We start from the raw sequence: 17,362 nt of genomic DNA on the forward strand, positions 1-17,362 counted from the left end.
GGCAGGCAAGGAACCTCGTCTTCGTCGCTCTCTCGGCAGAGAGAAAGGCCCGAGAGAGCCAGAGCGACGCCGCAGCATCCAGCAGCAGCGCTACTAGCGGCCGCTGATCGACTCCCCGTGCCTTGGCTCGTGTGGCATGCGTGATTACGTGTGTGAGACCCACCTGCGTGGGTGTGCGTAGATGAGCCTACCTGACGGCGTCCGACACGCAGTTCGAGCTCTTCTATCTCGCACGGTATACCGTCGGTCCGCGGGGATAGTTTTTTCGACTCTCAAAGTATTTTTCTAGTTTGTTTGTTTTGACGATATTATTTTTCATTCCGAAAACGGCGACATGAAGCCGCGGTGATAAACGAGTGTCGGACGACTGGCCATTCGGAGTACTCGAAGTGGAAGTGGGTAGAATGTGCCAGACCGAACCTCCTCTTGGTGCATTGCTCCTAGGCTGGACCAGTGAACCGATCTTGTGTGAGTGATCTTGATAGAGTGGTTTCGGTAGTGCGTGTTCCGCGTTCCACTGCCTGCTCCCCAGCGGGCCCAGCTTCCTGCCCTCAATTCGTCCAGGAGGATCGAGGAGTCCCAAACAGAGACCTGGAAATGCGAGCGCGGCTCCCTGGAAGTTTCGCAAACGAAATATAGCCAGAAGGTGAGTGCCGCGCGGTCAACCCTTTCATCCGGTCGGTCCGCGCACCCCGCGTTATGCGGGATTCGTATCCAACCGATCCAACATGGCTGCCGCAATCAGCCATGATGTCTGCGGAAGCCATGTTGGCAGGTGTGTTTGTTGAGATAACCGCGGCTACACCGACGTTCCGAGAAATTCGAGATACTGAAGTTTCCGGTCAACCCGCTTCTGCTGTTCGTCTAAGACTTCCAAGGCGAAACGCCGATGCGGAGATCGCGGCTTCGATTCTTTGCCTTCCTGACCAATATCGCGATTCAATTTTGTTATGGTCGAAGAGTAGGTATAATATCGTCGACGATTAACGCCGCAGGCGTTGCGCGGTTGATTGTTATTTATCTATTTTCACAGACGACAATTATCGCGCCGCGATGATAAGACGACCGCAATTCCGTACAAAGAAGTATCCAGAACCACGATACATATACACATACACCTACTTTCAAAGGCAATAAAACCGTCGAAATTTGCCCGTAAATCTTTCGTCACGGGGGCTATAATACACTTGATCGTAATCCGCGGTACGCGAATCGGCGGCACGATTAACTGGAATTTCAATTCAGCACCGCAATTGCACGATATTACCTGTTGTAATGTTATATCCGCGCGTGCAGGTATCCTCGCGATCCGAAATCGATCGCCCTCGCCTACCGCTTCCAATCGCACCGTCATGTCACCCTCAGTTTTATCTTGTCGGTTTCAGGTACCTCCCGCAGAATGCCGACCGACCTCGTCGTCTCCTCGGCGTCGGAGGACGCTGGCCGAGGTCGCGACATCCTGGGACCTTCGGCCCGGTCGGGCCCCGGCTCGTCCGGCTCGTCGTCCGGGGCCGGACCCTCGTCATCGAGGAACTTCGACCCCTCCGGTGCGCTGGCGGCCTACCACCATCACCACCACAGCCTGGTCGCCGGCCTGGGTCATCCGCACCACCGCGAGTCCTCGGCGTTCGTCCCGGTCGTTCCGTCGCGTCTCCACCTGGCCCCGTACCCGGGGGAGATGCACTCCCACCTGTCGGGACCCCCGTCATCGTCGACGTCGTCGAGCGGCGAGCACGACGGTGCCGAAAACACCGCTAGGAAGTCGTCCTCGAGCTACGAAATCATGGCCATGATGGCCGACAAGCGGAAGGAACTCGCGGCGAGGGCCCTCCTCCTCCCGCCCCCGCCTCTCCTCGAACCGCCCCCCGGGTACCCCGTCTTCGCGGGCCCTTTTCCGGGGAGCTCGGCTCTCTATCCTCCCGGCGGACCCCTGGGTCATCAGCATCTCGACAGGCGGCTCCTCAGGGCGCCCGGGAGAGCCTCCAGACCGAAGAAACAGTTCATATGCAAATTCTGCAATCGGCAGTTCACCAAGTCCTACAATCTACTGATACACGAGAGAACTCACACCGACGAGAGACCCTACAGCTGCGACATATGCGGCAAGGCGTTTCGCCGGCAGGACCATCTCAGGGATCATCGGTGAGTTCAAGCGGTGCTGCGGGTGTTCGATTGTGACGCAATTCTTCTCTCGATAACGCGGGGATCAAATCAACCGTCAAGTTAATCTGATAACAAACGGTTTCGTATCGTAAGATTGCACGCGAGTTCGCTCCGTTCAATTTCGACGATCAGATTCTGTTTTAGAGCTTACTTCGACTTAAAATGCGACGAAAAGTGTGCTTTTCCCGTCAAGCCTTACAACCTCGTTAGCGCGCGCTCGCAAGCCGATCACTCGATAGTCCGAGCTTACGCTGGCAGGCAAGAAATTAGGCGTAATGTACGCGTGAACGCGCACGTTGCGCGCAGCCTGCTGCGAGTAATAACCGGGTCCACTTCAAGTGTCGTTTTACAACCGGCTATCGGGGCTTAGTTTTTATCCTAGTGTACAATTACTTTCGGTGGAGTTGCGGGGGAAAGAAAATAAAATCGATATCTACAGCCTACCGAAGTTTACTTTACCTGTTTGGCGGCCGTTTAGTTGCTATGCACCGACTCGAATTAACCTTGCATGTTTTTCTCCAATTCGCAGGTACATCCACAGCAAAGAGAAGCCATTCAAATGCGGTGAGTGCGGCAAGGGTTTCTGCCAGAGCCGGACCCTCGCGGTCCATAAGATCCTTCACATGGAGGAATCGCCGCACAAGTGTCCCGTATGCGCCCGCAGTTTCAACCAGCGGAGCAATCTCAAGACTCACCTACTTACGCACACGGATCACAAGCCGTACGAGTGCACGTCCTGCGGCAAGGTGTTCCGGCGGAACTGCGACCTCAGGAGACACGCCCTGACCCACGCCGTCGGCGACGTTCCCCCCGAGGCCCTCGAGGAGGCGATGAGGGACGACGACAGCCCCGAGGAGGATTGCGGCCCCGAGCCTGGACCCTCGTCCTCGGGCTGCTCCTCCTTGCCGGGTCCCTCCTCATCCTCCTCGGCGTCGGCGTCTTCGACGGGCAACGGCGCCACTAGCTACCCCCCGCCATCGCCCCAGCCCCCGATGCAGGGCAGACCGCAGCTCCAGATACGGCGGGACCTGCTCCAGGTGAAACCCTCGACGATGACGAGCGGCGGGGGCCTCTCAACGCTGCAAAATCCACCGCCGCCGCTTCCTCCGCCTCCGCCGTTAATCCTGACCTCTTACCGACGGCGGCTAGGCTCTCCGGGACCGTCGCGGGTCCTCCTAGAACTCCAGGAACGGGAACGGGAACGGGAGCGCGGAATCGAGAGGGAACTCGAGAGGGAACGGGAGCGCGAGAGGGAACGGGAAAGGGAACGGGAGAGGCAGAGGGAACGGGAACGGGAACGGGAACGCGAAGAGGAGAACCGACCCCCCAGGGCACCGACCCCGCAGCAACCGCCGCCTCCGAGACCAGCGCCAGTCAGGCAGGGATTCACAATCGCCGACATAATGCGCCGGTAGGATTTTCCTTTATGGGGTCCGGTAGGAGGTACATCGAGGACGGAACTCTCTGCAGCAGGATAATGAGAAACGGGACGCAGCGGTATGACTCAGGATAATCAACGCGCGGATATGAAATAATCAAGAATACCCGCGCTTCCGATTGTTGACGATGAGAGAACTACCGCAGCTGACGAATACCGTTTTTACTACTATCTGTAGCTTGGTTTAGTCGTTCAAAGCACCGTGTCAGTGGTGAAAATACGGTACGGTCAGCCTCAGCGCGCCCTGGAGCGATTCTGTTGGCAGGAATAGAATTTACAGAACAACGTCACCCGTTAGGAAAAGTTCTCGACAATCCGTCAGCGCAGTGGGTATAGTGTTTTGAACCTCGCAGTTTACACAGTTGGTTAGCGACAAAAGAAGAGGAAAATTATATTGAGAGTTTGTGTGCAGTATCATAATTATAATCCGTACCTATATACGTTTTTAAACGTGTCTTTCGTTGTGCAACTGCAATGGATAATCGTCCAACGGGTATATATAAGAAAAGTGTAACTTCGACGAGTTATGATAATAATAAACGAGGGAAACTGAAACTCTTTCAACCATCCCTCTCAGAAACCAGCCATTTCTGTGTCATAAAGATAAAACATAAACTATAGCTATATAATTTGCAGGCCTATACTATTTTCGTGTAAATATAATAATGAGAAAGATAATAGTAATTTTAATAAGAGTAAGAATATTAATAACGTTAATTTCCGAAGTGATATATGTAAGAGAAGTGCTGTACACGACGACCACGCGCATTGCAGTTCGGTTCCGCAGCCTCGTTTTTCACCATATTATAACACTATGCCTTGTACGAATGCACACAGCCGAGTTGGTATCAACTCTGTGGGTCAAAGAGAAGCCGGGATAAGAAGAAGCGGGTCGATGACGTAGATGCAGGCTCGCGCTAAGAGTTCCTTCGACTCTTTGTTGCCTTGACGCTCTAACCGGAATTGGGAATGTATAAGCGACTTGTCTCGGCTCCGTGTTGTGTTTGATGCAAATTTTATGGTCACGTGGTATACCTGTGCCACCGTTACGGTGGCAACCAACAGGTGCAATACAGGTCCCCGCTTCGGAGGCTCGAGGTTACCCTACCTGCCGCCTTCCAGCCTCCCCACATGGTCCTCTCGTTCCCTGCTCCCCTGCTCACCGTTCTCCAGAGATCCTGCAGAGTCCTCCTTTCGTCTAAAAATAAATATATACATATGTATATATATGTATATATATGCGCCGGACCCTTCTCAACGATGGCAGAATTTTTTTTTCAACGTCAGGTTACTTGCTGGCAGAGGGGGGGGGGGGCTATTAACGTTCTTTGTAGCCTCTGCGAAGCACCCGCATATTGATGTCCGTTCGCAGCGCTACGCGCGACGAGATCCATATATGAAACTGGCTTTCATGTATCTATACCTCACGTTCAAAAATTACAACCATATACGTATTTTAGCTCGCGATGGCTACCGGGACTCATGACATGGCTATAGGTACGTAAATCGGCCATCTTTTCGCGTATAACTGCTTGTTGCCTAATTTGTAAGGAAAAATATTTTAGATGTTTCATATGTCACATGTTTTTTTATGTTTTCTATTTCTACGGAAAAAACGAAGAAATTTTTCATACCATTTTACCATGTCAGCCACTCAAGTTTGATTATTAGGTTTCGATATTTCATCATCAAATAAGTGATCCAGTTTTAAAAGACAAATTTATAGCAACGCAAAGTCAATATATGAAATAAGATCGTAATATCATATAATCAAGTTTACAATTTTATAGATATGCAAAATCCTGATAAGGAAATCTGCAGTTTTCAAACGAACTAAGGAGAAAGTAAATTCCGACTAGAGAGAAATTGAAAGTTAATTGTACCCATGAAATAACGTGTACAACACAGGTGAATGATTGCACTATTGCGAACACCCTCCGGGTGTACAATTGTAATGGTAAGTGTGATATAATATCGTGGTCGATAAATCGATGTCTTCCGTATAGATGGGAGTGAAAAAGTTACGGACATGCGGACTTGAATTTTCTTGTATAAAAAACCGTGCGTTACAAACGTACGCCGAACCGCGAAATCGAACTGCTCTGGTCGCCGATTATAATAGAAGTATAAAGTTACATGGGGGATATATAAGTTTTCAAACTACTGCAACAGACTATATTAGTGAAATTAAAAAAAAAAAAACAAATAGAAAGACAAAAGTAACGAAACAAAGAAGGACAAAAAACCAAGCTAGAAGTGAACGTATATTCGACCTCAAAGTTTGATACAGAAGCGTACATATACGTATAGTGATATCTACGTACAAGGGGACGAGGCGTACATTACATGGTAAATAAGAAAGAATTATAATAATTAAAAATTCTGTCACCGAGTCCCCGATTTCCTGTTATTTCTTACGACATGTGTAAGTTTATTATACGATTAAGTATGAACTATTATTATATTTTTAGATTTATTATAAAGAGCAAAAAAGTAATTAATAAAAACCTATGAAAACAAAGTAAGCAAAAAAACAAAAAAACAAAAAAACAAATGAAGTAAAATAAAGGATAAAATTGATTAAGAAAATTTGTAAATTATATATTAAGAAAGATGGAATAAATGAAAAGAAAAATCAAATAAAAAATGAAAATAAAAAAATAACGCACCGTCGAATTCTTTCACGTAACGCAACGCCACAACGTTAAATGTGTCTATTATATACCCAGGACCGTCCGCAAGTTTTCCATGCTGCACAATAGCTCTGTGCACAGAAACCAGATCGACGTCGTATATATTGACAAAATCGTTTTCTCTCCCCTGTAATTAATTTCAGCCGACCGTAGACGCCCTCCTGGCTGCATATACGAACTTTCTTTTTTAAACCCGTTTCATCTTATTGGATCGCACGGGCTTGGCACCGCCGGTTATTCTTCCCGGTTACCAAGGGCTCCTAGGTCGGCAAAGGTACCAATGCCACTAGGTGTACAATATCGAAGGTCTATAACTATTCGTCCGAAACAGATGATTTACCAAGATTGCCATACAGCCGTTCCGTTTATCTTTCAAGAACAGGATCGATGCAGGTTTTATTATATATATAGAACCAGTTACGGTCCATCGCTACAACATTTTCTCCAGGCGATCCCATAAAGATTACCGGCGATGCGCGTTATTCAGGTAACCGATCCCGTTTCACGAGTGCAGCATCACCGACGCTGCATAAGACGAAAAATCCGCCGTCTCGTTTCTCCGCGTTGAACGATTCTTCAGCTGCGATAAAACTACTCGAAATACCTAGCTAATGAAAAAATACAACGCAAGATAAGGGGGCAAGGGAGAAAAAGTGATTCGGCAGATCGTTCGACCGCGTTGCCGATCCCCCTCTTCGACTTTGGCTGCAGTCACGCCGCGGTATTTGCCTTGCGAGAGGTCCACGCCGTCGACGATAGCCTACTGCACCGTTTCTAGGGAGCAGGTCGAGCTGACGATGCAGAGTGGTGCAGCGGCAGGGCGGAGGACCGAAGACCCTTCGGCGCTTGGAATGTCTTCGAAAACAGTCGAGCCCAACGATGTTCTCCTATCCCCTTATTCCACGCCGCTTGATGCTCGATGCGACCGGGCAAACGGAGTAGCGACGGTGTAAAGTAGACGCGTCGCGTGTTCTCCGCGAGCTGATCGTCGGAAAGAGAATCGCCGTTTCACGGTCAACTTAACGATTCGATGTATGATTGTCGTTGACGTTCACACACCGCATGCGTCCGTCGTTCGAGGCTTTTGGTTTGAAACAGTAAGACGATACGAGACTTATCAGACCCAATGGCGCCTTTCGAAACCGTGGCACTGACTTTGCTGCCGTGCTGTATAAGATTTCCTTTAACCTCTAATAAATCCACGTCTCTGGAGTCTGTCTGGTTAAAATTTATGTCAGTCACGTACCCAGGTGCCGGCGGTGAACGTTCAACGTGACAACGATCACATTTCCAAAACTCTTGCCTATCCACCTACTCACCAACCGCTGTAATGTACTTCGCCTGACGGAAACGTTCGGTCATTCTCAATATTGTATTTTTGATATACCTGCGCTCTCACACGTGATTGAGCATTCTTGCAGAATGAACCCGTGCATAGTCGTTAATCTCACCGACTTGAGGATTTTTTATTTATTGGAGAGATACCTGCATCTGTCTTGAAATAGCCGGTGGGAACGGTCGTTTTAAGGTACAAGCCTCTGATATCACGTTGTCATTTCAGTTTAAAAGTATAAAGTCAACAACTGTACTTTACGTATTGCCAAAAATTATTTGCCTCGTACGATTCCAATGAAAATTGAAGCGGGTTGATTCCAATTTGCATAGAAAATCACCGTCATTCGAAACTGAGACAATGTAAAATCACAAGTTCACGGTAATTCGAAAACGAGCTTTGTAAATGATGAGTTACCGATACCAACAGTGGTTGGATTACCGTTGAACATTTTGGTATCCAAATTCTACTTGGTTACAAGGAAGTGTTACTTACAGGTGATCTACGATCGCGTTGGTACTCGTTATCGACGGATGGTCAGTCTGTTGATCCTCGATGGCACGGACCTGGCACTGCTTCCAAATACCGGCCGACGATCCACGCTATGCCCTGCTTGCCGGGCAGCCGAGTCTCTGTTCCACCGTCGGCTGTAACGTTAACACAATATTCAGTTATCCGATAACTGTTTGATGAATAGTAGACAGTACGACACCTACGCTTGGATTTTGGATCAATTTCAAAATTCGGAGAGATGAAGAAATAATTGTAGCAAATAGATTTTAGAATTTAGTAAAAGGGATGAGGTACGAAGTGTCTGACTGATTGTTTGATTCCTGCAATAAAGAACGACGCTAAATTGACTAAGAATTTACAAATGCTGCAAATCGTACGCGCAGGTGAAGAAGGCGAAATTTATGACGTAGACAAAATTATCGCGAATACGTTTTACCGAGAAGGCAGTTAAATCAGAAACTTTCACTTAGACCAAACGATGAAATCCCAAGCCCACCGTGCTGGAGCGGCGACCCAAGAAAAGGAGGTAAGAGTGTTTACAAAAAGTGTAACGACTTCGTTTAGATCGTTGTTAAACTTGAGCATTCTTAGTAAAGACTCCTCTGCTACGGTCCCTTGGGTGCCTCATATTCGCCTTGAATTGGTTATATTGTGCGTGACTGACACGTCAAGGTACTTAACTCCAGGTAAACAACCCCTAAATCATGCGGACGCTAGACTCCACCGTCATGGCCATTGTCCGGTTCAGTCGGCGTTGCTGCAAACCATTTGTTTGCAATTCTGGGTCAGTACGAATTTCGACTTCCGAAGTGCACCCGCAGTAAAGCACGTTTTATTAGATTACCAGGGCTCAATATTGGCCCCAAGACTGCCGATGTACAGTTAGGTAGCAGAATGTCCGGACGAGATGTTATCTAGGTATAACCAGTAATTTCCGCTCTGCATGTATACGGCAATGCAAACAAAATCGTTATCCATAGATTGAAATCGGTCCGTCCTACCGGACACCTACTCGTGTTGTTAAATCCGAACGACTTTACTTTGGGGTTTATATCCGTGTTTAGAGTCTGATTCAGTTTTACATCTGTGCTCAACATTACAGCTTTTGTTTTTTTTTTTTTGAGGTTGCAGAGTGACTACCACATCCACATCCTCGAAATCGTAGCAGCTCGGATGAAAGTGTTCGATTTTTATCGGCGACATAAAATAAATCACTGGTGGTAATCAAGTTGAGCCGCATATTGCGAGAAGCTCATCCCTATTTCCGTTTCAGGATAGGTAGGCAGGCTGATATGTACAACGTAAGTGGACGTCGGGGTTCAGGGACGAACGAAGGATTCCTTGGCACCCGGCGACAATCGGTCTGAACGAATTATATCTAGGCGTGTAACTATCGCTGATTCTGTTGTCTTCGTGAATCTAACATTCGCATTGAAAGTAGAAAAGTACGCGGAAACGGGTGTTGGTGTGGATGACCGCGATACGAAGCTGTGCAACAAAGTAACAGACCTGGAATATGTGGATGAATTGTTGATGTAAAGTACTACTCTGGTCGGAAAGCGTCGCCCGGCAAATAAGACCTGCGACTTCGCCCCTGGAGTAGACACCGAGTAAACATGGGCCGGTCCTTAATAAGGGCTGATTAAGAAGCGCCGAGTTTACAGTGTTTGCCGAACATGTTGCCCCTTCACCTCTCTGCCCGTCCGTAGTAACGACGTATATGTATAGAACCGACGTGCGATACGTATGAGTCCTGAGGGGTGGCGTCGCGACGCTCGACTCCCTGGCACCTCATGAAGAACCGAGGTTTGACCTTCAACTGAATCCGGATTGTTTTCGCCTCGAGTCATGAGGCAGGTCTGTAAAGAAGAATAGTGCGCAATGGTGGTGATGGATATCCATCGTTAGCTGTCGTGATATTATGATATTAAAAAGCATCAGAAGGGGATATCCTCACTACACTCGGTTGCTGTATTGGAAGAATGCACGAATGTGATCGCTGAAATGACGGCGTAGGGCCAGCCAGCAAAGTCACAAATCTCCGGGCAAAAGTAATTGACAAAGGATTTTGTAGATCCTGATTGGTAGGTTGTTGTTCGTTGGTTGCAGTACTGCAGGCAAGCGACCTCCGTTACAGGGTGGAAGCGCCTTCCTGGTATGAGCGAAAGATGGAAGCGCGGAGGTTCAGAGAACGACAAGGCGAGGGAGGCCAGAGGCAGAAGGCTGGTATTCCCGAAGTACTCCACCCCCGATGAAGCCATTACCGGGACAAAGCTGCCACCAGATTGCCTTTGGCGTTCGCAGCACCGCCTCGCCCGCGCTTCGTTTGTATTCATGATTTAAATTCAATTGGCTTTTATCCGTCCGCCGGTCCCGGCCCCGTTGGCGTACGGTGTTTCTCGTGTTCCTCTCGTGCTTCCCGGGTCCCGTTTCGCCTCCCTGCCAGCCTTGCTGGTGATGAAATCCCCGAGATCACAGGACTCGGCGACGGCGGTGCGAGAAGAACGACGGAGCGCGACGACGCCCAGAGCGAGATGAAACGACCAGGCCTTCGGAGATCGATCCCACCTCACTTTCCCTCTATAACAAATCCTTCTCTCTCCCTTGCTCTACCCCCAAATTTTGTCGTCGTCGGCGTCGTCGTCGTCGTTCGGTTATAATACTCATGATAATGCCAAACGAACGCCATCTTGTAACATTATGATTACTTAATTAAGAACCGCGAGGTTAAACAGACGTCGAATTGAGTACGTGAAGTCTTCCATTCGAAGTAAATCATGATCTACTGGAAGTGCAGTAGCGTATGCGATGACTTCGAGAAGTCTTTTCAAGTTTCCGACGTGAACGCGACCCTCGCATCGATTTGCTCCTCTCTTTGTAAAGCGAGAAAAAGGATTTCAAGCTGAGACGTAATGGCGGATGGACCGAGCGTTTGACGTTCCTGCCATTGTGTATACCACCCGATTTTCTCCGGTCCATAACAACTCCGCGTGCACCTTGAAACGTCTTTATACCTATAAGACACCGAAGGTCTGTACCGCCACGCGTCGCTGAAAGAATTTTTGACCTTAGGAATCCCGTATGACCTTGAATGGTCCTGCGGAGTGGCGCGTGGCGGTGACGGATGTCTTTAGGGCCGCGTTTCAGAGAACCTGCAGAGTCCTTGCCGCGGAGGAATCTTTGTTCCAGCTTGGCTCCTCGCGATGGATTCATCTCTTCCCTTGAGATCTTCATGCGCCCGAGTCGAAGACCAGAGTCTGGGGCTCCTTCGGTTGGTCTCAAGACTACCGGGCAAGTAGTCGGACGTCTATTATGCCCCCTTGCCTGCTTCAGACTTCGCTGCTGGTGCTGGCTCGAAGCCAGTTTACGAGGCACCAAGGCTTCCATGCGCCACGCGTACAGTTTTACGAGCAACTTGAAGGTGGACCTTGTTTTCACTTCAGGGTCGACCTTCGACAATTCCTGCAATCACTTGCTCCGTGCCGCGATTGATGAGCCGCGGAAAATCGGTGTGTATCCACGTCGATCCTTGGAATTTGCCACTTTCCACTCCTCTGTTACTCCCAATGATTCGTGCCGCGAATTCGTTGAATTTTCTATCCCATATTCCCAGATTTTGTATTTTAATTCGAGCAGAAGCAAGGCATCCACCGGTGATATCTATTCTGATCGAAATACCTCACGTAATTCTTATCGGGGTTCCCCAGCACTCTCTTAATTCATTCCACTGAGATCCAGAAATATCAGTGAAAACGTGGAAGGAATCTTTGCACGTATTAGATATCGCAATCGAGATCGATCTCTGAGTGATAATAGTTACAACTCACCGACCACGATTTACAAATTGTCAACGCGATTAATACCATTTCGGTAAACGATAATTGGTTTGACATCTGGTCGATGGCTCACGATTATTTAATTGTACATCGTATACGTGAGCTACGGAAAAGTGACATTCAGTAAATTCATTATGAATGACATAATATTCAGTAGGCTTCGGTATCAGGTTAATTTTCATACTTATAACCGACGACGTGTGTCAATAATGTACGAAGCAGTACGTAGAAGTTATTCGGATGATTCACGGTTTTTTCTTCCTACATGAAAATAAGCATCACCTATTAATTGCTTTTCCCAGTAGACATTGCGCGGCGGGTAAATACACGTAGATCGTATCTATTTGTACTATCACTCAGCCCGGTAATATGAGTTCGTAATTCCAACGATATTACGTCTCTTTGCTAAACGACCGTGGGGATTTACAAAGAATTTTAGAAGATAAAAAATTCAAGCCGCTTCATGGGGATTTCTGCCTCGCAGGGATTTTTGGAAAAGAAAAGGAGATTGAGAAAATACCTAGCTCGATTACCAGCACCAATCATTCCGTAACGTAGCTATACTATTTTATAAACTTGCCGGTCTCTTTTTCACGTAACATGATTATTGGTCGAGTTTTCCAGAATACAGACAATTCACAGATCGGGCGAAGTGTGGGTGACGCGTAGATTTCGGACGATACTTTTTTTTTATTCCGAATCTTAAAGATAAGTAATGAGCAGTCATCGATAGATCGAGCAATAGGTTATTTCAAATTCTTTGTATCGCGTGAGTGACGCATGAGTATAAGGAGCCATATACGTGATACGTACATATGCTGACTAAATCTATCTAGTTCTGAGTAAAAAAAAATACATATACTCCGGTGCGACAGTAGCGAAAAAACGTTTTGGTAGGAGAAAAAAATTAAATTTAACATTACCAGATATGTTCTCCTGCAATTGCCAATGTAAAACCGATTACTCATTTCACGTTTACGCAGAATTTTGATTTGACCGATACGAGTCGTACGTCGACTGCAATCGCCGTACACGTGGTCTCCACGTTTTCATTTCAAGTCGCATTTGTCAAAGAAGAATTCTAGTTGGCCTAATGAATGTCCCGACTATCGAGACACGCCATTATTAGATCCGTTCAATCCTCGGCCTATATGTATAGGTCGAAACTCCGATGTATTGGCGGATCTAATAATGACGTGTCCTGATAGTCGGGACGTCCATTAGGCCAACTAGAATTTTTGTTTGACAAATGCGACTTGAAATGAAAACTTGGAGACCACGTGTACGACGATTGCAGGTGCAAAATACTTTATCTAATATCAATTGAAGGGGGAATAAGTGGAATTGAAACAAATAATTAAAATTTAATGCGAAGAGTACATTGGCCAAATCGCCTGAAGGTGATATTAGCCATTAAAGAAAAAGAAGAAGATAGCAAATATCACGGAAGCATCATAGTTTTTGAAACTCTTGAGGCAACTCAGGAGTAAACTAAGCGTGTCTTGGCACATCCTCTTCGGGGGTAGAGTCATACGGTAGAAGAGAAAGAAGAAGAAGAATTCTAGTTGGAACTTCGTTCGTGAATTTTTTCGCACCACCCGATGAATAATAGTCTATACTCCGTTTGGTTATGTACGGTTCTATTTTCAGGAGGATATTCCTGATTGAAAGGCTTGCATCAGAGATACTTGAGCTTAAGATCGCGAATTATATAAACAAAAATTTTGCTGGCGAAAATTTTCCTTTCCTCGACTGCACGACGTACGAAAGGAAAATAAGAAATAGAAGAAATTGAAAAGAAAGAAGAGATCAGCTCGTAATTCCTTGGCGTGGGGACGGCAGCGCAAAGCAAAAGACCAAGAGGGCCGCCTCGGCCTTGGGGCCACGCGTCCGCAGCAATGGGAGGTGTTTTATGGGCCCCGTAATGGGCCCGCAATGCCGTCCCTCCGTACTCACGCGTTGCTTAGTTCAGGTTATAGCGAACCCTCGTCTATCCCGTCCAATCCGGATGGAACCAGGTATACCCAAGGGTACGCAGGCGCATTCACCATTGCCATATTCCTCAATGTCGAGGCCCTCGTGATCTATAGGCTTCAACTTTCATATTTACGACCGCATTTTGCGACCGTTTACGATGGTACAATTCCTGTTTTCAAAATTACTTATTTTAATTAAAACTGCCAGCAGCGGGTGGCTCCGAGGTCTTCGGTTTAAGCGTGCCGCCGGTTCCATTCAATCCCGAGGATCCGAGGATCGCCGTTTGCCTACGATGTCCTCGGTTACTCCTTCCAGCGTCTATTCGTATCAACTGCAACTGCTATCATGTGACCAAGAAGCTCGCTGCCTCCCCGCACCCTTTTACAGCTTCCGTACTAACGCCAAAAAACGATTTTCCCTCCGGAAATATGCACCTCGGCATATGTAACGGTACGAACTTACATAGGACGAATACAGAAAATCGTGAACGAAAAAATGCACGTTCAAAAAGCTAGGGCCTAGCATTAAGGGTCTTTAATGTCCGCGTGTACGAAGCGGATGGTGAAGTAAACTGGCGTGGTTCGACGTTAATTAGGCGAGATGTCGTGCAGCGTTTTTCGGTCCTTGGATCTACGTATACTCACGGCAACATCGGAAGATGCAAGCGTGGGTGGTTGAGGAGGTCTGCGGTGTGTCAATCGTCGGCTGGCCGCGAGACCACATGCGATCATGCGTCGGTGTCCGCAACCGCATGGCATGGGCAATGGGCACGCCTGCCACCAGTAACAAACTTTATGCGATTCGGAACGTTCGAAAAAAAATACCGACGATTCTTCTCTCGGTGCTCCCGCTAATGTATTCGATAAATCACACATTCTTTTCGACGAATCAACACCGCCGAACGACCGCCAGCAACTCAATTATTACTCCTTCGTGTGTGTGGAAGCGTATATCCGCTGGTAAGCCTCTTCATAATGGGCTCGTGTTCTAGAGGTGGTAATTAAACATAGATTTCACCAAGCATAATTCTTCTAACTCAATAACCTGTCGGGTAAATATTACAGACTGGGGAAAAATCGTGGATTCTTCCAATATGCGTATGTTGCATAGTTATTAAACCTTGTCCGCGTCGCGTGTGTGGGTGTATTTCAATTAAATAATGAAATACTACGAGATATTATTACAATGAACAAAAAGTGCATCAAAGAAGTGAATATTCATTCGGAATACGTGCACTGACCACCTGAGCAAAGATTTCACAAAATAGAAAATAAAAATCTCTTCCGACAGACATTTGTTAGCTATTTTCTACTCGCTGTTTCTTGTCCTAATTTTCAGTCTCGTCGAAAGTTGACGAGAGAAACGTATTCTCGAATTTATAGAAAAAGTCGTTTGAACCTTATCGTTGCGAATGAATCCTTCATGAAATTGCTTCAAAAAAATCCTTCATGCAATGAAAGTAATAACATCGGCATAAGGTATATCCAACGGACCGCAGGATCACCTTTCAAAGAAACATTTGCATACCGTTAATTTGACACGTGCGATAAAAATGCACGAGAATTTAATTTTCCCAAGGTGCGTCCCGTGCCTGAAATCTATATAATTGCGAAATTGGAGAGTACGTAATCAGGGCGGCTAACCTCAATGGTAAAACGGAAGCCAGCTGATTACGGTTCCCGACGTAGTTCCGATAACCACTTGTCGACGTGCGTGACGGATTCGTGGGTGTGCTGGATCGGCGTAGCGTCACACACGCGGAAAGACGCCCCACGCCTCTCTAATGTCAACTCTGACTCGTTCGGCTTGATTCGGAGAAACGCGACTTGCACGGACATATATAACACCAAGATACTCCGGGTATTCGCGAGCCTTCAAAGCGACGGCTGTAAGGTGGTTACGGGTATAACGATATGTGCATCGATGCAGGTTTGCACAGCGATAAGATTCCTCGGGTTACGGGTGTGTATGGCGCGGCATACCCGTTCCCGCCTTATACCTACGTCCCGGCATTAACGTACATACTTCTAATATGTTCACCGGTATTTCACCGTGTGTCTCCGCGTCTTGTCAATAGGGCTTAACTTGTAGCTACGGCCGGTTGCCCGCCGCTGCCTTCCCGGACTCGCCGAGCGGCGGCCCGACTGATGTGTTATAGTCTAAGGTCTCACTATCGTTTACTGCCCAGGCCCTGAGCTCCAGGTTAAACACGTACACCGTACACGGGCCGTGATACACGGACGTCTGTTGCGGCGAACGCAACGCTGTGTAACCGATTGCGAGTTTGCAAAACGAACGATCCGCGCATTCGCGGAAAGGACAAAGGAGTTGTACCTACATATCTATCTCTGGATGTATTAATACACCGCCGCAGCTGCACCGCGCGCAACATGCATCGAGTTGAGGCCGCGAGCTGCCCGGTGGTCGCCGGTTGAGTATAAACGAAGAAAAATCGCCCCGGATCCGCAGGGGCATAAATATCGATCTTTGTTCTGACGTTTTTTTCTGTCTCACGAGCGTGCGAATGCGGCATTCGAACCAAGATCGGTGAAGAAAATTGGCAAACGTTAATTCTCCCGCGTTTTCAAATTCCGGAAACTCGTCCCGTGCGGACGGAATTTTTACAAGCTTTTCCGACTTCTACGCGGCTTTCCGCGATGCGAATGACACACGTCAAGGTGGCACGTCGGAAGTAGAACGGTTCGGACGGTCGTGCCCATCAGGGTGTCGGAGGGGGATCGAAGGGAGGGGGATAGACGAGATCAAAAGCGCCGCTATCGCACGCCACGTAAGCCGTTTTATATACGCGTCCCATCCTGTGCTCCAGTTCCATGATATATAATGTTGCTTGATATTGGATCGTATAAAATGTGTAAAGTACGAACGACTTTTTGGTCCAAGTAAAAACGTTGCATCGTGGAAGACGGAAATGAGAGGCGGAAAGGACAACGCGACATATATCTACACAACGGATTGTTTTGGCATAGAATTTTTCCGAATGATTTTAGAAAGAAGAAAATGTCACGGTTAAGACTCTTTTTATTTATAGTAACAGATTGATTCTTTTTTCTTGTATTATTCAGAATGCGAAAATATATCATTCTTTCTGTGAACCCGCGTGTACAATAATACTCCAGGCCTCGACCGTTACGCAACAGTATCGATTGACTGCAGAAGTCGATCGTATCGGACGATTTGTTTTGGGAATCTGGTATTGCATCTCTTCGCAGGGTGTACGAAGGGTATGTAAGCCCGAAGCGGTGTTGTGTATCGTTTTACGCTCGTTCGTCCCTCGGTGGGGTCCCTAATTAGTAAACGTCGCTGCTGCAGAGTGTTCGAAGCGCAGTGTGCACGGAGAGAAAGAGTCTATAGTAAATATCACGGATACTTAGAACGGGTCCAGAGTGTG

General features: G+C 47.5%; 1 protein-coding gene across 1 annotated transcript; it reads left to right on the forward strand.

Annotated features, from left to right (window-relative positions):
* Positions 1–3,661, forward strand: LOC124296730 (protein bowel-like). The gene is made up of 3 exons (XM_046747044.1): positions 1–646; positions 1,386–2,142; positions 2,693–3,661. The coding sequence occupies exons 2-3, from the start codon at positions 1,400–1,402 to the stop codon at positions 3,576–3,578; spliced, it is 1,629 nt and encodes a 542-aa protein (XP_046603000.1). The 5' UTR covers positions 1–646; positions 1,386–1,399; the 3' UTR covers positions 3,579–3,661.
* Positions 3,662–17,362: the final 13,701 nt, after the last annotated feature.

Source organism: Neodiprion virginianus, chromosome 1 (assembly GCF_021901495.1).
Source record: "Neodiprion virginianus isolate iyNeoVirg1 chromosome 1, iyNeoVirg1.1, whole genome shotgun sequence".
Classification (NCBI taxonomy): domain Eukaryota; kingdom Metazoa; phylum Arthropoda; class Insecta; order Hymenoptera; family Diprionidae; genus Neodiprion; species Neodiprion virginianus.